This window comes from Microcebus murinus, chromosome 14 (assembly GCF_040939455.1).
Source record: "Microcebus murinus isolate Inina chromosome 14, M.murinus_Inina_mat1.0, whole genome shotgun sequence".
Taxonomy (NCBI): Eukaryota; Metazoa; Chordata; class Mammalia; order Primates; family Cheirogaleidae; genus Microcebus; species Microcebus murinus.
Genome location: NC_134117.1, coordinates 11,770,543 through 11,787,266, shown reverse-complemented (window position 1 = coordinate 11,787,266; position 16,724 = coordinate 11,770,543). Strand labels below are relative to the sequence as shown.

The window sequence follows — 16,724 nt, the reverse complement described above, 5'->3', positions numbered from 1 at the left end:
ACCTACTTCTATTGTAAAAAAAATCAATGAATATTACATAACAGCATCAATGATTTTACCATTCTATCATTAAACACTGCATTATTTCCTTAAATCTCATGCCAGAACCAACCCAGACATCCATTAAAGACAGAGCTATAGAAGTTCTCTTTCCATGCCCACTCAAAGGGTTCTGGTTAAGGCCCTTTTTCCCCTTTCCTCAAAAGAAAAAAAGTATTTATTTTCAAAGTATAAAAATAAGTAAACAAATTTTAGCCTTCATACTTCGTTGCCTATCATGATACAACTAGAAGAACAGCTATAAATACACGTTTTCAGAGTCAAAAAGTAAAAAGTGTCACACCCAGCAGTTTCATGGGACTTCTCAATCAGCTGGTAGACTTCATCACTCAAACTAGTTTTCTAAAAAGCACTCGGGAGTATGCTGACAAGGTTTAGCAATGTGCAGAATATTAAATATCTTTCTTGCATTACACTGGTGACTCAAGTCTGTCCCTACTGTGCCACATGTACAGCTGTGCTAGAAAAGGAAGCTATTAAATATGTTTAAAAACTAGAAATATTACCAATAAAGATATCTCATCAAATATGTGGTCCCCATTTATCCATAAAGTAAAATGTTAAGGGTTTAATGACATATGAAAATCACTTTGAATGCAATAACATCACAAGCCCCCCTGATAACATTTAAAAGCATTTTTCCCTCAAAAGCTCCAATCTCTTTTCTATAGTAGCCAGTAGAGAATTTCTGTAGGGAGAGACTACGATATTAGAGTATTGCTCACGCCAAATGTATTCTAACTGCGATGCTGTCAGACACAAGGAATAAAACAAGAAACTTTAAAAGGTCATTTCATCCTCAGAATCTTTGAGTGGGCCTATTTTCACTTGGAAAATTTATGTTTCAGAGAAAGCCTAAATACGCTATTCATTAAAATTAAGAGTACTATAAATGCAGTAAGAAATTTGAAGTTACAATATACTTAAAAGTTTACATTCACAAAACACTTTAAATATTAAATGTTAAACGTCACCCAAAATTTTAAATTTGAAACAAATTACTTGGTATTTATCCATTTTTCATTTTAAATTTGATGAAGAACCTTTTGGGGGAAACTGAATGCATTTTTTAGGTATCAAATAATTTTGTTGTTAAAATCTTGGTATATATTCAACTTTTTTTAAAACTTTTTCTCTCCTTTTAAAATATTTTCATCTCTTAGATTAGTTTAAATATTTACCATTTTCCTCTTGCATTCCTAATATTTCTTATCTCTCTACCCTTTTATTCAACATATATTAAATCTTAGGTAAAGGCCTGATTTAAAACAAAACAAAACAAATGCCAATCAAGAGAAGCTTGCGGGCGGAAATGTACAGAAAAGAACAAGAGATAGTTGTATTAAAATATAAGAAATTAACGTGAACTTCATTATAAAAAAGTTTGTGAAAGAGTAAATAAATTCAATTATGACTGAAAGAAACACCAAAACTATTTTGGAAATTTGAAGTCCTCTCGTAAATTCAATCTGTACTTTTCTCCCATTAATTCCATTAATCTTAATGTTCTCTCAGACTAGAAAAATTTTAAAGTTTAAGGAAGGGGTGAGTATTCCTTTCTGAAAACATACTATTTTTTCAATTTAAGACACAATATCCTAGTTTTAATTTATATTTTGATTTTTCAATTAAAATATATTTAACTGAAGCTCAAAAGTCACACTAAAAAGACCATGTTTTCATTTAAGATGTCATTAAATCATTTCATCACAAAAATTTATCATTGTCTCCAAATCTTACAGCACCCAGGGGTGGGGAACCTGCAGTCTTAAGGCCATATGTGGCCTTCTAGGTCCTTAAATTCGGCCTTTTGACTAAATCCAAATTTTACCCAACAAATCCTTTTATCAAAATGGGTGCAGCAGAGAAAGATGAAGCTTTTCTTGCCTCCTTTGGTACTTAAAAAAGAACAATCTTGAAATCAGAAGGCCACAGGTTTCCCAAACACACTAGCTTTGCAGAACCAATTCTGAAGTAATACAAGAGCTCTGCTATATGGCAAATTCAAAGGAAAATGTTAGTGCGTTCAAGGCTGAGGATGGTGGTACATACTTTTCAAACTTTTTTTTTCTTTTAACAGTTTTAGACTCCATCAAATTGTACTGACCCTGGAAAATGGCTGGGCTAAAATAAAGGATGTGTATAACGCTGAAACGAAATGCTGAGTTCTAAAGCTGGTAGTTTATCTTATGACAGCCACAGAGTTCAAAATATAAACATTACATTGTCAGATTTAATTTTCTGATCTTCCATCTCATGGAAAGTATAAATGATCATAATTTATGTCTATTAAGTTCTAGTTGGTCAACACTGTGATCCAGTCCTCTTATAGTGAAACAATGTTAAATTCCTTAAAATCCGGTGCAAAGTATTCAATTATTTAACAGATGTTTACTTCGAACAAAAATGAGAATAACGGATGGTTAATGACTCCTTTTAAAAAAAATGTCTCATCACAAGGGCTATTTTTACTTCAGATTCATGCAAATATGGTGCTTCAAACTGGGTCATGTTTCAATCCAAAAAACCAATTCCCCAAGTACACAGTAATTTCCAAGAACAGAAAACTGATAAATAAGATATAGTTAAATTCCCACAAATTCAAAATAAATTATGTAACTTACTCTGTTTTCCTTCTTTGTTTGTCCTCAAAGATGTCATTGAGATTGATTGCCACCTGCCCTAAAAATTTATCCAGACCCACCAGGGACCTGTGCATAACTATAAGGAAAAGAATGTATTTCTCTGGATTCCCCTGCATTAGCAATCCAGGTAGCTCAAAAGAGGCCTCTTCCTTCCAGACTGGCTCAAGGGTTTTCTCAGCTACAGAGGTGGAGTACTTTTCCTTGCCCAGCTGAATTATAGTGTATGTGTCATTGGTGCCACTTTTGCCTTTTGGCTTCAGATCTTTGGCTTGCAGCACTGTGACCTGCACGTGGGTTGGAAACCACTTTTGGGCTTGCTCAGACAGCATCATTCTGTCCTTTTTCTCTGCAAGGAGTTCACAGGTGCAGGCAGTGCCCCTCCCGGAGGGAGAGCCTAATTCCTTAATCACTGCATCCTAAGGGCACTTAACGGAGACAAGGCAGGCTCAGGGCCGCCCAACTTCCCTAGGGCCGATGTCAAAACGCCTCACGGGGGCAGCCCGGGGGCACGGCTGCTCCGGGGGTCCCCTTTCCTCTGGAGAAACACAGGGGCCCACATCACCTGGCCGCGCCGTCCAGGCCTCCCGTGCCTCGCGTCTCCACCTCCCCGCTGCGCCGGCCCCGGCACGGTGCTTGGCGGAGGGCGGCTCCCGGGCCTGCGGGCGGGTGAGGCCTGGCCACCCGGCCCGGGCGGAGGGCTGCGAAGATGGGAGGGAGCCCCCCGCCCCAATTCTGCACCCCCGGCCTCCTGCCTGCCTCCCTGCGGCCAGGCCGCCTAGGTCTCCGTGCCGCCCGCCCGCCCCCCACCCGTCCGCCCCCCACCCGTCCGCGGTCCCGGCCCGGCTCCTCCTCCGGACCCCGGTAATACGAACCGCCCGCGGCTCGCTCGGCCTCGTTCCCTCTAGCAAACCTCTCCCTCCTCCTCCCCCTCGCCTCGGCTCCTCCTCTTGGGCGAGGGCGGGTCGTCCGGGCGTGGAGTGGGACGGGGGCGGGGTGGGACGGGGGCGGGGGCCGTGGCCGCCCCGGCGCCCGCAGGACGCGGAGCGGACCGCGGGCTGCAGGCGGCGGGCGGGGAGCTCGGCCTGGCCGGGCCAGCGGCTCCTAGTACCCGGCGGGCGGTTACGGCACTTCCGGGTTGGCCTTCTCCATGTTGATCTCGGGAACGCGACGAGGCGGGGCCTCGGGGTCAGGGGTCAGTGCCGCCCTGGTTGCCGTGGCGACGGGGGGCGCGCGGCGCGTGCGAGGCGGCCCCGGGGCTCCACGCCGGCTCCCTGGGGCTGCTTGGGCCTGGCCCACTCCTGGGCCATGGGGACGTGGGGGTCTGCTGGGGCCGACGGAGGGGCGTTGGGGAGAGCTGGGGACTGCTCTTGAGAGGAGGTCGTAAAGGCCCCGGAGAGGGAGAGCTGCCCGAACTAGGGAGAGGCCCAGTTTCGAGAATTTGTCTTTGTTGGACCCTGGATGTCCTGTACCTTGCATGGAGGTGACTTTGGGTAAAATAATTTTATCTGCTAAATGGTGGTGGAGTGAACCAATCTGGTCCATTGACTGAAAGCACACTATTCCTCAACCCCTTATCCACTCTTCTCTTTTGTTGAAAAGAGACATCATTTGACAGAAAATGGCATCCCTCACCCAGACAGAGAGAGGGAAGCAGATAAAAGATTCCAAAACTAACACACAGGAATCAATAAAGAGCTCAGGAGGCGTGATTCCAGCCCCGCCTTTGCCACCACCAGTCTGTGGGACCTTGGTCAAGTCATTTTACCTCCCTGAGCCTTAGTTTTTTCGTGAGTAAAATTGGGATCTCCGTCGTGTCCAAGATTCCATCCTGACTCTACAGGCTCCAGGTCAAAAGATCCCTTTGCTCCTCCATTTCTCAATTACAAGAGACACATATATACCTCTATTGCCTTTACTTCTGTGTATGCCTTATCTTCCCAAAGAAATTCTAAGTCTTTGGACTACCTTGTGTCTCATGCAAGCCCTTCATAGTGCCTAGCATGCGGTAGACAATTTATTGAATGACTTAATGCCTTTTTTCCCTTTACAAGACTAATTTTGAGAGTAAAGCAACATGATAGATGTAAATGCACTTTTTAACTTAAAATGGCCATAAAAGTGTAAGGTATTATGTTTATTATTTTTAAGCAAGGTTTAAAACTTCTCCATTCAGGGCAGAATTTTCCATCCCTGGGAGACAAGGGTATGAAAAGGCCATGTGTGGAAAGCAGAACAAAATCATCATACTGCAAATATAGCATCTGGATCCCAGAGTGTGCAGTTGTCAACTTTAAAGAAAAATATTCTTAGGGATTTTTAAAGAGTACATTGGAACAGTCAATGGTGGAATTTCACCAGGATCTCCAGGGAGAAATAATTTGACACCTGAAACTTACAAAAACAAAAAATAAGCATCATGAAACCAAATTTAATTAAGTCTAGAATTTTTATAAATTGCATTTTTAGAAGTCTTCATGTCTCTATTAAAGGTTGTAATTAAATAAGTAAGAGGCAATTAATTATATTAGTGGATGTGTGTTTCTAAAGAGCTTAAATTGTTTGGTAAGCTTTATTAATGATTATAAACTTGTTTACAAGTATCATTTCACTCATCTCTGAAATATAGCCATCTCTAGGGTGGAAATTGGCAGCAGTAGTTCACAGCAACGCAATAACATACTCCAACACAATTCAGTGAATACTCTAAAGGCAAGAGCTGAACAACTGTAATTACTAATCTCTTCCTGTAGCACCTAAAATTTTTTGAGTTTTCCCAAAACCTGGCTAAAACCAAAATTGTTTAGTTTTACTACCTGGTAGGATCAGATGTTATGACTACATTTTTAAGCCAGAATTAGAAAACACATTTTTGCCCCTTAGGGAAGCAAATAAACAAACCAAACAACCAAATGAGCTAAACAGAATCTGGAATTGCATTATAAAAAGGAAGCGATCTTCTATAGAGTGTTTCTCTTTTTTGATTATTTTTAAGAGAATAAAAACATGACAGCTGAGTCAAATTTATGTATGGTTGGCTCATAGTGAAAAACAATGGCAATTATATAAGATTTAGGTGGATCAAAGTGGTTCTGTCAAAATGTTTATTGTCTTGCAGTTTTAAAATTTCTTTTTACTAAGTTTAATATATATACATGGACAGTAATTTAAAAAGAAATGATGGATTGCGTGCATAAGGACAACATACCAGAATTGAAGAGAGTCACTTTTTAAAACTATCCTGTGACTAATGATATATCTGGAAATGTTTGGTATAATTCCAAAAGCAAGGGGTTGGGAAAATAATGTATTTAATAGAAGGAAAATACTAAAAATCCTAATTTTAAATTGTTACAATCCCTGTGGCAATAAGTAAGAATTATTTGACCAGAAAGTTAAAATAGTCAATATTTATTCCCCAGGAGTGAAGGATTTCATGGATAAAAATATATGCTAAGTGCTGCATCTTTCCATAAAGTCCCTTAAGGGGAATTATTGCAGGCATTGTAGAAGATTTTCCCTTTGGACAACAGCATCACTAAAATCACGTCTTGCGAATCTGTTGTAGAACAATTATAATGCTATCAGTGTTTAAATAGCCCACTGGGTCAAGAGTGTTAATGCGCCCATCTACATTATGTAATGGATATTAATTATTTTCCAGCTGGAAATTCAGAAACATAAGGGCAGTGAGAAGCTTTCCCCAATTGTCATTACACTTTTCAGACTTCAAGTATACATGCACCTAAATATATATACAACTGAAATATATGTAAATCTAATATACATATGACAAAGCTCCAGGGGTATGTTAGAGATAGAAAAATAGATCAATCTGCACATAACCAGTCAAAAAGTAAAAGAGTATTTAGCAAATTGATTTGAACTTGTAATAGCAATGAACTAGTATTTGGGGTTTTTGGTGATTGTTTTGTTTTCATCACTGGGCTGATTAATTTGTCTTCTGGGACTGGGCAGTGCGTAGACACAGTTTGTGATGCAAGAGAAGCATCATGGTATGTAGTGTAAAGAGTTCTAGTCGGCAGCCAGGGCCCTAATCCCATGTCTGCTTTTTTATGACTAGCTACATCTTTGCAAGGAAGTAATTTTTCTTCTCTTGCCCTCTGTAAAATAAGAGTCTATTATGGCAGCCACCAAAACATCCTCTAACATTTAATAATTCTAAGTAGTATACCCACAACACAAAGAAGCAAATTGCATCATAATTATCTAATTGAATTTGGGTATTGTACTAAAGCAGATTTCCTTTTTATATAACTTATTAATAAAGAAGCCTCTAATTCAGGAGAAAAAAAATTCTTCAATAGGTCCTGAGAGCTCTCTTTCCCCCAAATGAAAGTAATTAATGATCACAGAAAGGAAGTAAATATGAGTTTTATTAATAGGCCCTGAATAAGAAAATTGACACCAACAGCTCAAGATTTGAAAGAAATTACATATAAGTGCAAGTGGTTTTGAAAAGCCTTAAACTTGTCACTTCCATAATAGTAATAAACATAACTTCTCTTAGTATTATTTGTAGCTTTTTTAAATTATGAAAACATGCTGAGGATGGTAAGATTTTATAGAGCAGAATACATATTTGCACATAAGAATGTTTTGTGCAACATCTTTTAATTTTCTTTTCATACTATCATACTCTTCTGTTGTACAATTTTTGTTCCCATAACAGAATCAATGCATATTAATGAGCAGAATGTGAATTGATTGACTTTAACTGTTATATGGTATTGGGTGAGATAAATAAACCCCATTTATTCTTTTCTCCTTCCAAAGGACATTTAAATTATTTCCGGTTTTTCAACTATTATAAACAATGCTACATGAACATCCATATAGGTCTCCTATGCACATGTGCAGAGATTTTTTAAAAATAATCATACCTGTTTTTGACAATTGACAATGAAATTATTGGGAGTTTCTGAGTGATAGTGTGGAAAATCCACAAGCCTGAGAATTAGAACACTTGAGTTCTAATCCTGGTCCTACTAGCTAAGGAGTTATAGTCATTAGTTTATCTGTGTCTCAGAAACATCTTCCAACTCCAGAATTCTCAAAGTCTTTTATTACATTTACTGAGAAGCAGAGATTATTTCTGTTGGAAGATTTTGTGACCACTTAGATATGTGTCTTCAAAATTTAATTGTCTCATTCTCATGAGTCTTTCTGAAATCTTCCAAAACATTGCTACCTGTATGGATTTAGGTGGAAGTTAACAAGGAATGGAGAATTTTGATTACTCCTGAAAGAAATGATTATTAGAGTTACATAAACTTACCATTCTTATACTTTGTAAACATCTGTTAATTTTTTAATCGTCATTTAAAATCTAGGACGGGATTTTTAAAAACAATAATGGATTTGAGTTATATTTCTGGAATATTCTGGGATATATAATATTTCCAGAATAATATGTCTGGTAATATGTTTATTTCAAGAGCATTAAACTGGCAGGCAGCTGGCAAGAACATTTGGTGGTGGTATTTTTCCCCCCTACATGAGCTCTTGTGTTCTCTCCCTTTCTACTTATTTGGTTTATGTTAAACAAAGTAAAGGACTTTTAAAGCATTTGTTACATTTGCTATATCTTGTTTTATTTTATGCAGTTGATATAAAGCCCAGGAGAGAAATGGCATTTTTGAGGGATAGATCCAACTCTCTTGTTCCAGGATTAGATTTTAAACCATTTCTCCTAAAACAATTTTCAACTAACCGGAACAATGTTTTAGTCCATCTGAATATCTGATAATAAAAGTATTTCTGGCTTAAAACTATGTGCTTATCTTTTACACATTCTGGGTTAGGTCACCTTCAGAGCACCTGTAGATTACAATATAGGAAGGACTTTGTGAATATGTATTATAATCATTTTCTAGTTATTGCAACAATCGTAGATGACCTACATAGCCAAAACTAAGCACAGGACTTAGTTTGGCAATGTAGACCTGAAAGAAATACCTTCTTTCAGGAAGTTATGTAGTAATGGGCCTAGAGAAGTTATCTGCCTCAATCAATTAATGTTGTATATGGCCTTGAGCAACTTGACATTTTCTTCCAGAAAATAGCAAAGTTTAAATTTCTTCAATCTCCAAACTCGATCTCAAATTATCCAGAGTAGCTTCCTCACAGACTCAAATCAATGACTAACTGTGTTTTTACTGTGGTTGTTCACCAAATTGTAATTTGTGCCTGTAAGTATGTTCTTGTAACCTGAGGTTTAAAGAAAAATTAAGGACAAAAAAAAAAAAAAACCCATTCCAAGTACGAAGTGCATTGCATGAAGTTCTAAGGTAAAGTATTGCCTAAATCACCTTTGTACTAATTAATTTTGAGGGGTTTTGTTTCCCTTACCTATCTACACTTGAACATTGGAAAGGAATAGAGCAAGATAACTTTGTAAAAATGAAGTCTTGTGCATTAAGCACCTCAGAAATAAGCACTTGTAACATTGTTTAAAACAAGATTTGCTCCAAAGTTCCTTAGATAGAGACATTTACTGAACTGCTGTTGAGTATTCATCTTATTATAGGTTTTGTCCCTTGGGCACTACCTACCAGCATGACCTTGGCAAAATTATGTAAACCCTCTAAATTCAGGTTTCCTCATCTGCAAAATGGGTTGTTGGGAAGATTAAATAAGGGAGTCAGGTAAAAGCAGAGAGAGGACCTGACCCCACAGGAAGTGCTCAAAAGATGCTTGTTGCTATTGGCTTGATGATGTGACATCCCTTCTCTTTCCAACTGCTTTCCTCCCATCTGAAGGCAAAGGCTGCAAAGCGGTTGCTCGGGGCTGTTTCTCACCAAATAATTAAGGCTACTGGGCTGCAGCAGGTTCCCCGCCAGCCTAGCATGTGACAGGCAGCAAATGGAGACCCCAAGTTATTTCAAGCCAAACCCAACATTATTGGACACTCTTTCTCTAAACAAAAATAAAAATGAAATAAGCCCTTAATAATATTTTGAACTTTCTTTTAAAATTCAATAATGACCTTGTAAGTATCATTTTAACAACTTTATAAGAATTAATCAGATGCTTGAATTGAAGAAAAATAACTCCCTAAATTATATACCTTGTAGCTCTGTAAGTAGCAGAATTATATACTTGATAATATTTTCAATATCCTAGATTTTCACTTTGGAGAGGATTATGATGAATTTAAGAATAAAGGTATGGCATCCTTGGGTAAACCTTGTAACAAACATCCTCTAAGCAGTGTCTTCTAACTCCCCTTTACAACTCTAAGTCTGTTATCTCTATTTTAATAATAATAATAACTAACATTTGCCAATTACTCACCTTATGCTACATTCATTAACATCGCAATCTCATTTAATTTGAAAGAGGTAAAGGTACAGCCAAGAGAAACGTTACCGATTCATTTTCTATCCCATTAGACAGAATGTGCTGAGGTCGTGTGGGCTCTTCAGGCATCGCTCACAACAGGATGCGGGCGGGACACTTGAAAAGCAGATCCTTCATATCCTTTGAGCAACTCTTGAACTTCAATTGGCTTGAAGCGTTATCAGAGCATCCTTGACTCGATGCCAGGGCCTAACACCGCTTTAGTGCAAGCACAGAGACAAGCAAAAGATAATTGATCTATTTGGCAACTCCTGATATATTCAGGTAAGCAGCAGCCTATATACTGTGGTGTTTGGCATCCATAAAACACAGAGAAATTAAAACGTATTAATTAACTCTATACCTGGAAAAAGAACCACGTGGGATGTCAATGAACTCTTTTGCTTTCACGACCAAAGGTCAAAATGTTAATAGTCTGTTCCTTGAGATCAAGGCTCACACACTAACAGCCCACGTCAGACATTCGCTGGAGGATAAAATGCAATAAATTATGTAAAAGCATTTTATAAACTATAAAGAATTTCAGAAATATGAAATTTTATTATGGTTCTAGGCTTGTATTAATATCTATGAAATGAATATACTTTTTCCTCAATGGTGGTTTAAAATGCTAAGAGTAGAACAAATTTAAAAGAAATAAAATTCTAGTTTACCATCATTCAAATTTATATCAAATCCAACTCAACATTATAAGGTAAGGAACATATGAAGGATAAATAAGAAGTCGATAGCTAAGTAGATAAATATATGTGATGGGCCAAATTGAATGACTATTGCAGAAAAAAACAGGATATACTGTATTAAAACAGAGTAAATTTAAATTTATTGTGGCATGGCAAACCCAGTGCCTTCTTGGAATAACATGCCTTAACAAGCTCCTGTGGTTGTAAGGTTGATAATATCTTGATAATAACTTATGTGTTTCTCATTCCTAGTAATTGCCGGTCCCCTCGTGACCTTCCTCCTAGTTTCAGACAGCAGCTAGGAGAACCAGACATACTGCTCCAGAGAAGGGAGGCCAAGGCATACAAAAGAGTCATTTCTCAGCTTTTCCATTTCAAAGTAGACAATAGGGGAAGAGACAACAAAAAGCAAAGTTTATGCAATAAAGAAAGAATTTGGGAAAAGTGCAACTGATTAGCTAGATTAGACAAAGATTTCGCTGGACAGAGTGAAGAATAAGGAGACCGTACAAAAGATCAGGATGGTTGGGCAGGTGCAATGTCTCCAAGACCTTTCCAGTCTCCTTCCACCTTGCTGAGCATGGGGATTGGGCAAATCCATGATAGAGCATCCAGATAAATTCTAGCATCCAAAGTAGATGTCACTTGTATTTTCTTTTTCCCCAAGAAGGACCTTGAAAGTGGGAAAAGTCCGAGAGATCCCTAATCCCATGCTCCATGTTCACTTGGAGCAGCAATGATAGCAGTAGAATAGCAGGGCAGGGCGACTCTAGGCAGAGAAGGTCTGAGGCAAGCCCCTAGGCCTCCTGTCATCAGAGAATAGAAAGAAGGGAATCAAAATAGAGATTATGTTGAATAGTAAAGAAATAGAATTGTGTTTCTTGCCTACCACCTGGCCTATCATATGCCTGGACATACTGTACCTGCTACATAGAATAATACATTGTAAGCAAAGAGGGGTGATGAGCAGAACCAATTCACTTGGACTGGGCTGTTGGTGGGCAGGTATGATGACCAACAGAAAAAACATATTAAAACACAGTCATTGAAGGTTTTTGGTGTGGCTCAAATTTCAGGGTCAAGCTTTACTTAGGAACCAAAATGCATCCTACTTCTCAGTTTATATGAAATATAGCACTCAAAATCACTAAATGTAAGCTTTTGTAACGCAGATGTTATATGATAGGAACACATACCACTCCAAGTATTTCTTTCTATATTTTATTAATGTTTGTAGTTTTTTTTTTTCTTTCAATTGTTGGGCTAATAATGACTTAGAAAATTATAATTGCTAATATTCTCTAGAGTAGAAGCCTTTTCAAATCACCTTCCAGCATTAATATCTATTTAAATAAGAAAAACTGAGTTGCATTTGGAATTTCTGGATTCTTCTGTTTGTCATGCAAATAGTCAGTTCTGTTCTTTTTATGATAATATGAAATAAAGTAGTTTCTCATAGTAACATTGTAAATCATTTGCTTTCTATTACATGCAGCTGTTTTTGTTACTGTAATGATTTTCTATGAGTGCATATTGTAGAACACATAAGATGCAATGTGATATTCCTTTATTCAGAATTTATATGCAATTATTATTTGCCCAGAAAGAATGAGACACTTTGGAAATATAGTAATTTATTGTAATACGTTTCTTTTTAATATGTATCTACATTGAAGGAAAAAAATCTAAATTTCTAAAAATGACATGCCATCTCTTTTTGTTATATAGGCTAGTGTTTTCATCTCACTGAAAATTCAGAATCAAAATCAAAAACAGCTGAGGTAGTTACTTGGGTGCCTTCCTTCAGCTTATTCAAAAGAATATAGGATGAACGGTAAGAATTAAGTAAACCACAAATTATTTTGGAGTGTCTGGTTTGTATTATAAATAAATTTTTCACTGCTGGTTGTTTTTTCAAAAATATTGCCTGTATTTTTGATATTCATTCCTGTGATCTAATGTAAACTCCGTCCTACTAGTTTAATGTATTGTTATTTCATGATTATTTTTTATTACACTCATATGTTATAAATATTTCTCACTCTGCTCTTTTGGATCTTCCCCAAATGGCAATGATAGTCTTTAGGATATGTCATGGAAAATATCAAGAGAAATATCCCCCTTTTGTGTTGGCACATATTAATTTCACACCTTGAATACAGTCTAACCACGTCAACAATGAAGCATCTACTTTTAAGATACTGAATTAAGGATTATTTATTAAGAGGCAACAACAAAATAAGTCTGAATGGACGTGTCACTCTGTCATCAACATTTTTTTCCTTATTGGTCTTGCCTAGAAGTTATTAATAAAAAGACTTGATGGCAAATTTACATTAGTTGGTAGTTTAATGAAATCACAGCAGTTTCGTTTTTGGTTTTAAAATGTAAATGTCTGTAAGCCTTTTCTTATATACTTAAAAATATTACATTTACACAATATTCTCATATTTCCGTTCTTAACCATTACTACAAAGGTAGCAACCCCAACATGGGCATTGTGTGTAATAGGGAAGAAAGAAGATTACTTGTTACTAGGTCTATGTCACACATTTTAGTGGTGTCTTTAATCCTCACCACAATGTTCAGTTCTTATTCTCATTTTCTTAGTAGTCCCTGTGAATCCACATAAAGGAGCACAGTGTTTATAAGAGGGGGAGGAATGGAGCAGCACTGCACCAAAAAGCAACTGACGGAGAACATGATCCTTTGTGAGTGGGATGTCAGGGATGGTGGGGCCCAGAGAAAGCCACACCACCAGCCACACAGAGGCCGCCATCTTGGTGGAGAAAAGGACATATGGAGCCATTGGAGCAGCCACATGACACAGAATCCCTCCACGCTGCAGGCTAGTAACTAGCTGCCCAGAAGACCCTTCCTCCTCCCAGAGGTGCTAGGTCTTCAAAGGGAGGAGGGTCATCTCAGTCTGAATGCCCCCACCCCTCCTGTCTCACTCCTAGTTAAAGAGAGGAGCAAACTGCCCATTCCAAGTCCCTTGAGCCACATATGCTCCCAGTGAGGTGAAGTTGGGCGAATGCTTTGAAGAGGATGTAAATGAACTTTGTATGCCAGAATAGATAGGTATTAAGACATGTTTTGATTCCAGTGTGCCCAGAATATTACAAAACCTGCTGAAGATATCGTTAAGGATGTGTAGACCATTAACTCTCTTAAATAAGTAATGATAATAATAACAAAACACAGAAAAAGTCATTGATCAATCCAAGAAAAGTTTATTAGATCTACTGCAATAAGGGAGAACACCATCTTGATAGAGTCTTAGTGATGCCTCAAAGCGGGGAAATCTGCATCGGTGAGTTGCAGGTGTGTACTGGGAGGCAGGGGCAGGAGTCCCTGGATAGGAATGAGCCATCTGTGACCTAATAGCTTTGATAGATATAAAGCAAGGCTGGGGGTGTGAGGCGAATCTTCTGAGCAGGTTGCTAGTCTTAATTTTTAAACTCTTTAGGTGACAGTCTTATCTTCTAGAACTGGTTTATGGTACTGTCCTCCAGAATGACTCTTTTCTGGATCAAGCAGCCAAGTTGCTTCACTTGGTCTCAGTATTGGTGAACATAGGGTGAGAAAATTGTTCCTGGTCTCAGAACTGTTCAACACAGAGACAAGCAATTGTAAGGGTTTTAGTTCTCAGATGAGACAGGGTGATTTCCCCCAAACAATACTAAAAGTAGCAATTGGGCGAAAATAAAACCATTTCATATTTATACCCCCACTTCATTGAGGCTTTGCAATAAATAAATTATGTTGCTATTTTCATTTGGAATTGGAAGCTCAAAAGGTTAAAATCTTGTCTAAGGGGGCTGGGCAAAGTGCCTCACACCTATAATCCTAGCACTTTGGGAGGCTGAGGTGGCAGGATTGCTTGAGGCCAGAAGTTCAAGACCAGCCTGAGCAAGAGTGAGACCCCATCTCTACAAAAAATAGGAAAAAAACATCTGGGGGTGGTGGCACATGCCTGTAGTGTCAGCCACTCAGGAGGCTAAGACAGGAGAATTGCTTGAGCCCAGGAGTTGGAGGTCGCAGTAAGCCATGATGATGCCATTGCACTCTAGCCAGGGCAACAGAGCAAGATCCTATCTCAAAACAAACAGAAACTGTCCAAGATCACAAAACTAATGAGTGGAGAAGACAGGATTCAAAGCCAGGTCTGTGTAAGGATGATCTGGCTGAGATATTTGCTGATTACCTGGATTGGTACTGTGTGACTTTAAAATCTATTTCTCCCCCACTGTACCATACCACCTCCAAAGAAGGCATAGCCATTTTTCTTAGCAGTGCTTGGGTACAATTTCCTTTTTCCTTAAGGGTTTACAACAAGAATATGCCCTTGGCATGACACATGTTGGTACTTAATTACACACTATTTTTCATAGCTCTTTGTCTCTTCTCTTGGAAAACATCAAGAGAAGCCAGAAGTGCTTCTTAGGCTTTTGTATCTTCCAGCACTTACAGGGTGCTAAGCACATAGTTGGAGCTCAATGTTACATTGCATTGACTGAAATGTTTACCCCTCCTTGAGTAACAATATCTCCACTACAGAGTTTTAGCCACTATTTAAGGCACAGTTGCTCTGCCAAATATTTGTTGTGAAGAGTAAGCAAATATTTCCCAAAATGTTCAGGCAAGCACATTACCACTGCAAACAGATTTTTCATTGCAAAGCTTTTCTCTATGTTAAAATCTTTAAAAAATGATTCATGGTATCTCAACTGCATCAGAAATAAAGATTACAAAAACGTTTGTAAAACAAAGACCAACTGGCATTTCAGTTCCAAAACACTGGGTGAATTTTGTTCACTGCGTATTAATCAAAGATGGTTCTTTCAGCTCCCTGCCCTGTGGAACTGAGACAGCAACTCAGGAGATAGAGGAGTTTGTTCCTTGTGCATGTTTTTAAAAAACACACTCATCTCTCATATCGCTGCTTTCAGACTGCCCTTCTTTTATTCCTCTGGACTATCACAAAAGGTCACGTGCTGGATTTTTCACCTGGATTAAAATAATATTAGCAACTGGGGATTGTATACAATGTTATTTCCTGAGGGTCCCACGTCTGTCTACCACCATTTTGATTAACATGACTTGCATTCCCTAAGGTTTTGCATTGTTTAAAAATGGAGGAATTGAGTAGAAGGTAGCCAGTGGTCACTGAGTGCTCTCAGTTGTTTGTTTTGAAGATTAATGAAGCAGAGACAGAATCTACTGTCACGATTTTGGTTATCATGGGCTCCCTGTGTTTCCTCTGAGAAGGAGGAGAGGCAGGTGGGGGTGGGTCTCAACCACTAATAATGGGCATATTTATCCTGCTAGAAACATCAATACAAATGGGGTGCATGCATGTTCAGACTCTAAGAAACCATTTGTTCTATGCTTTCAGTGAAGATCAACTAGTAGAGTGGAATGGAAGACTAGGTAATTATTTTAGGTACACATTCCTTGGTTTGAAATTACCTAGATAATGTATTTTGTGGTTGTCACTGAAACTAAAGCAATTCTTTGAATTATTTAGCTTTAATTATCCATTTTACTAAGCTAATGGACTCAATGTCAGACATCCAGGGAATTCAGAAAATATCCAGCCTTACATGAGGAAAATGTTCAAAGCTTTGAGGTTGTAACAGAGGTTATTCTATCTGGAGCGTGAAGCATCTCCCCTGCTTCTGAGAGGAGATTCTAACCCTCCTTCCTGCTACCTCTTACTTCTTCTCTCTTCTTTGGCCTTTCTTTTTTCCACCTACCCTCTACCTCCTACACAAACTTATTGTTTTGCTGTTTCCAGTTCAGAATGCCCTGAGCTGTGTAGACAAAACATTTTATTGTTTGATTAAAAAAAAAACAAAAAAAAAAAAACCCTTCCATTTTTATCCAAGGTCACATTCAAGTCACTGCCTACAGTGTTATTATAGTTTCTTCCTTATATATTGACCTTCTTTGG

General features: G+C 38.3%; 1 protein-coding gene across 1 annotated transcript in view; it reads right to left on the bottom strand.

Moving 5' to 3' along the window:
- Nucleotides 1-3,163, bottom strand: part of RAB11FIP2 (RAB11 family interacting protein 2) — a 41,961-nt gene extending 38,798 nt beyond the window's left edge. The window contains exon 1 of the mRNA XM_012766170.2: nucleotides 2,685-3,163. Coding sequence (XP_012621624.1) covers nucleotides 2,685-3,037 — 353 coding nt within the window. The 5' untranslated portion in view covers nucleotides 3,038-3,163. The remainder of the gene's footprint in view (nucleotides 1-2,684) is intronic.
- Between the last annotated feature and the right edge of the window lie 13,561 nt (nucleotides 3,164-16,724).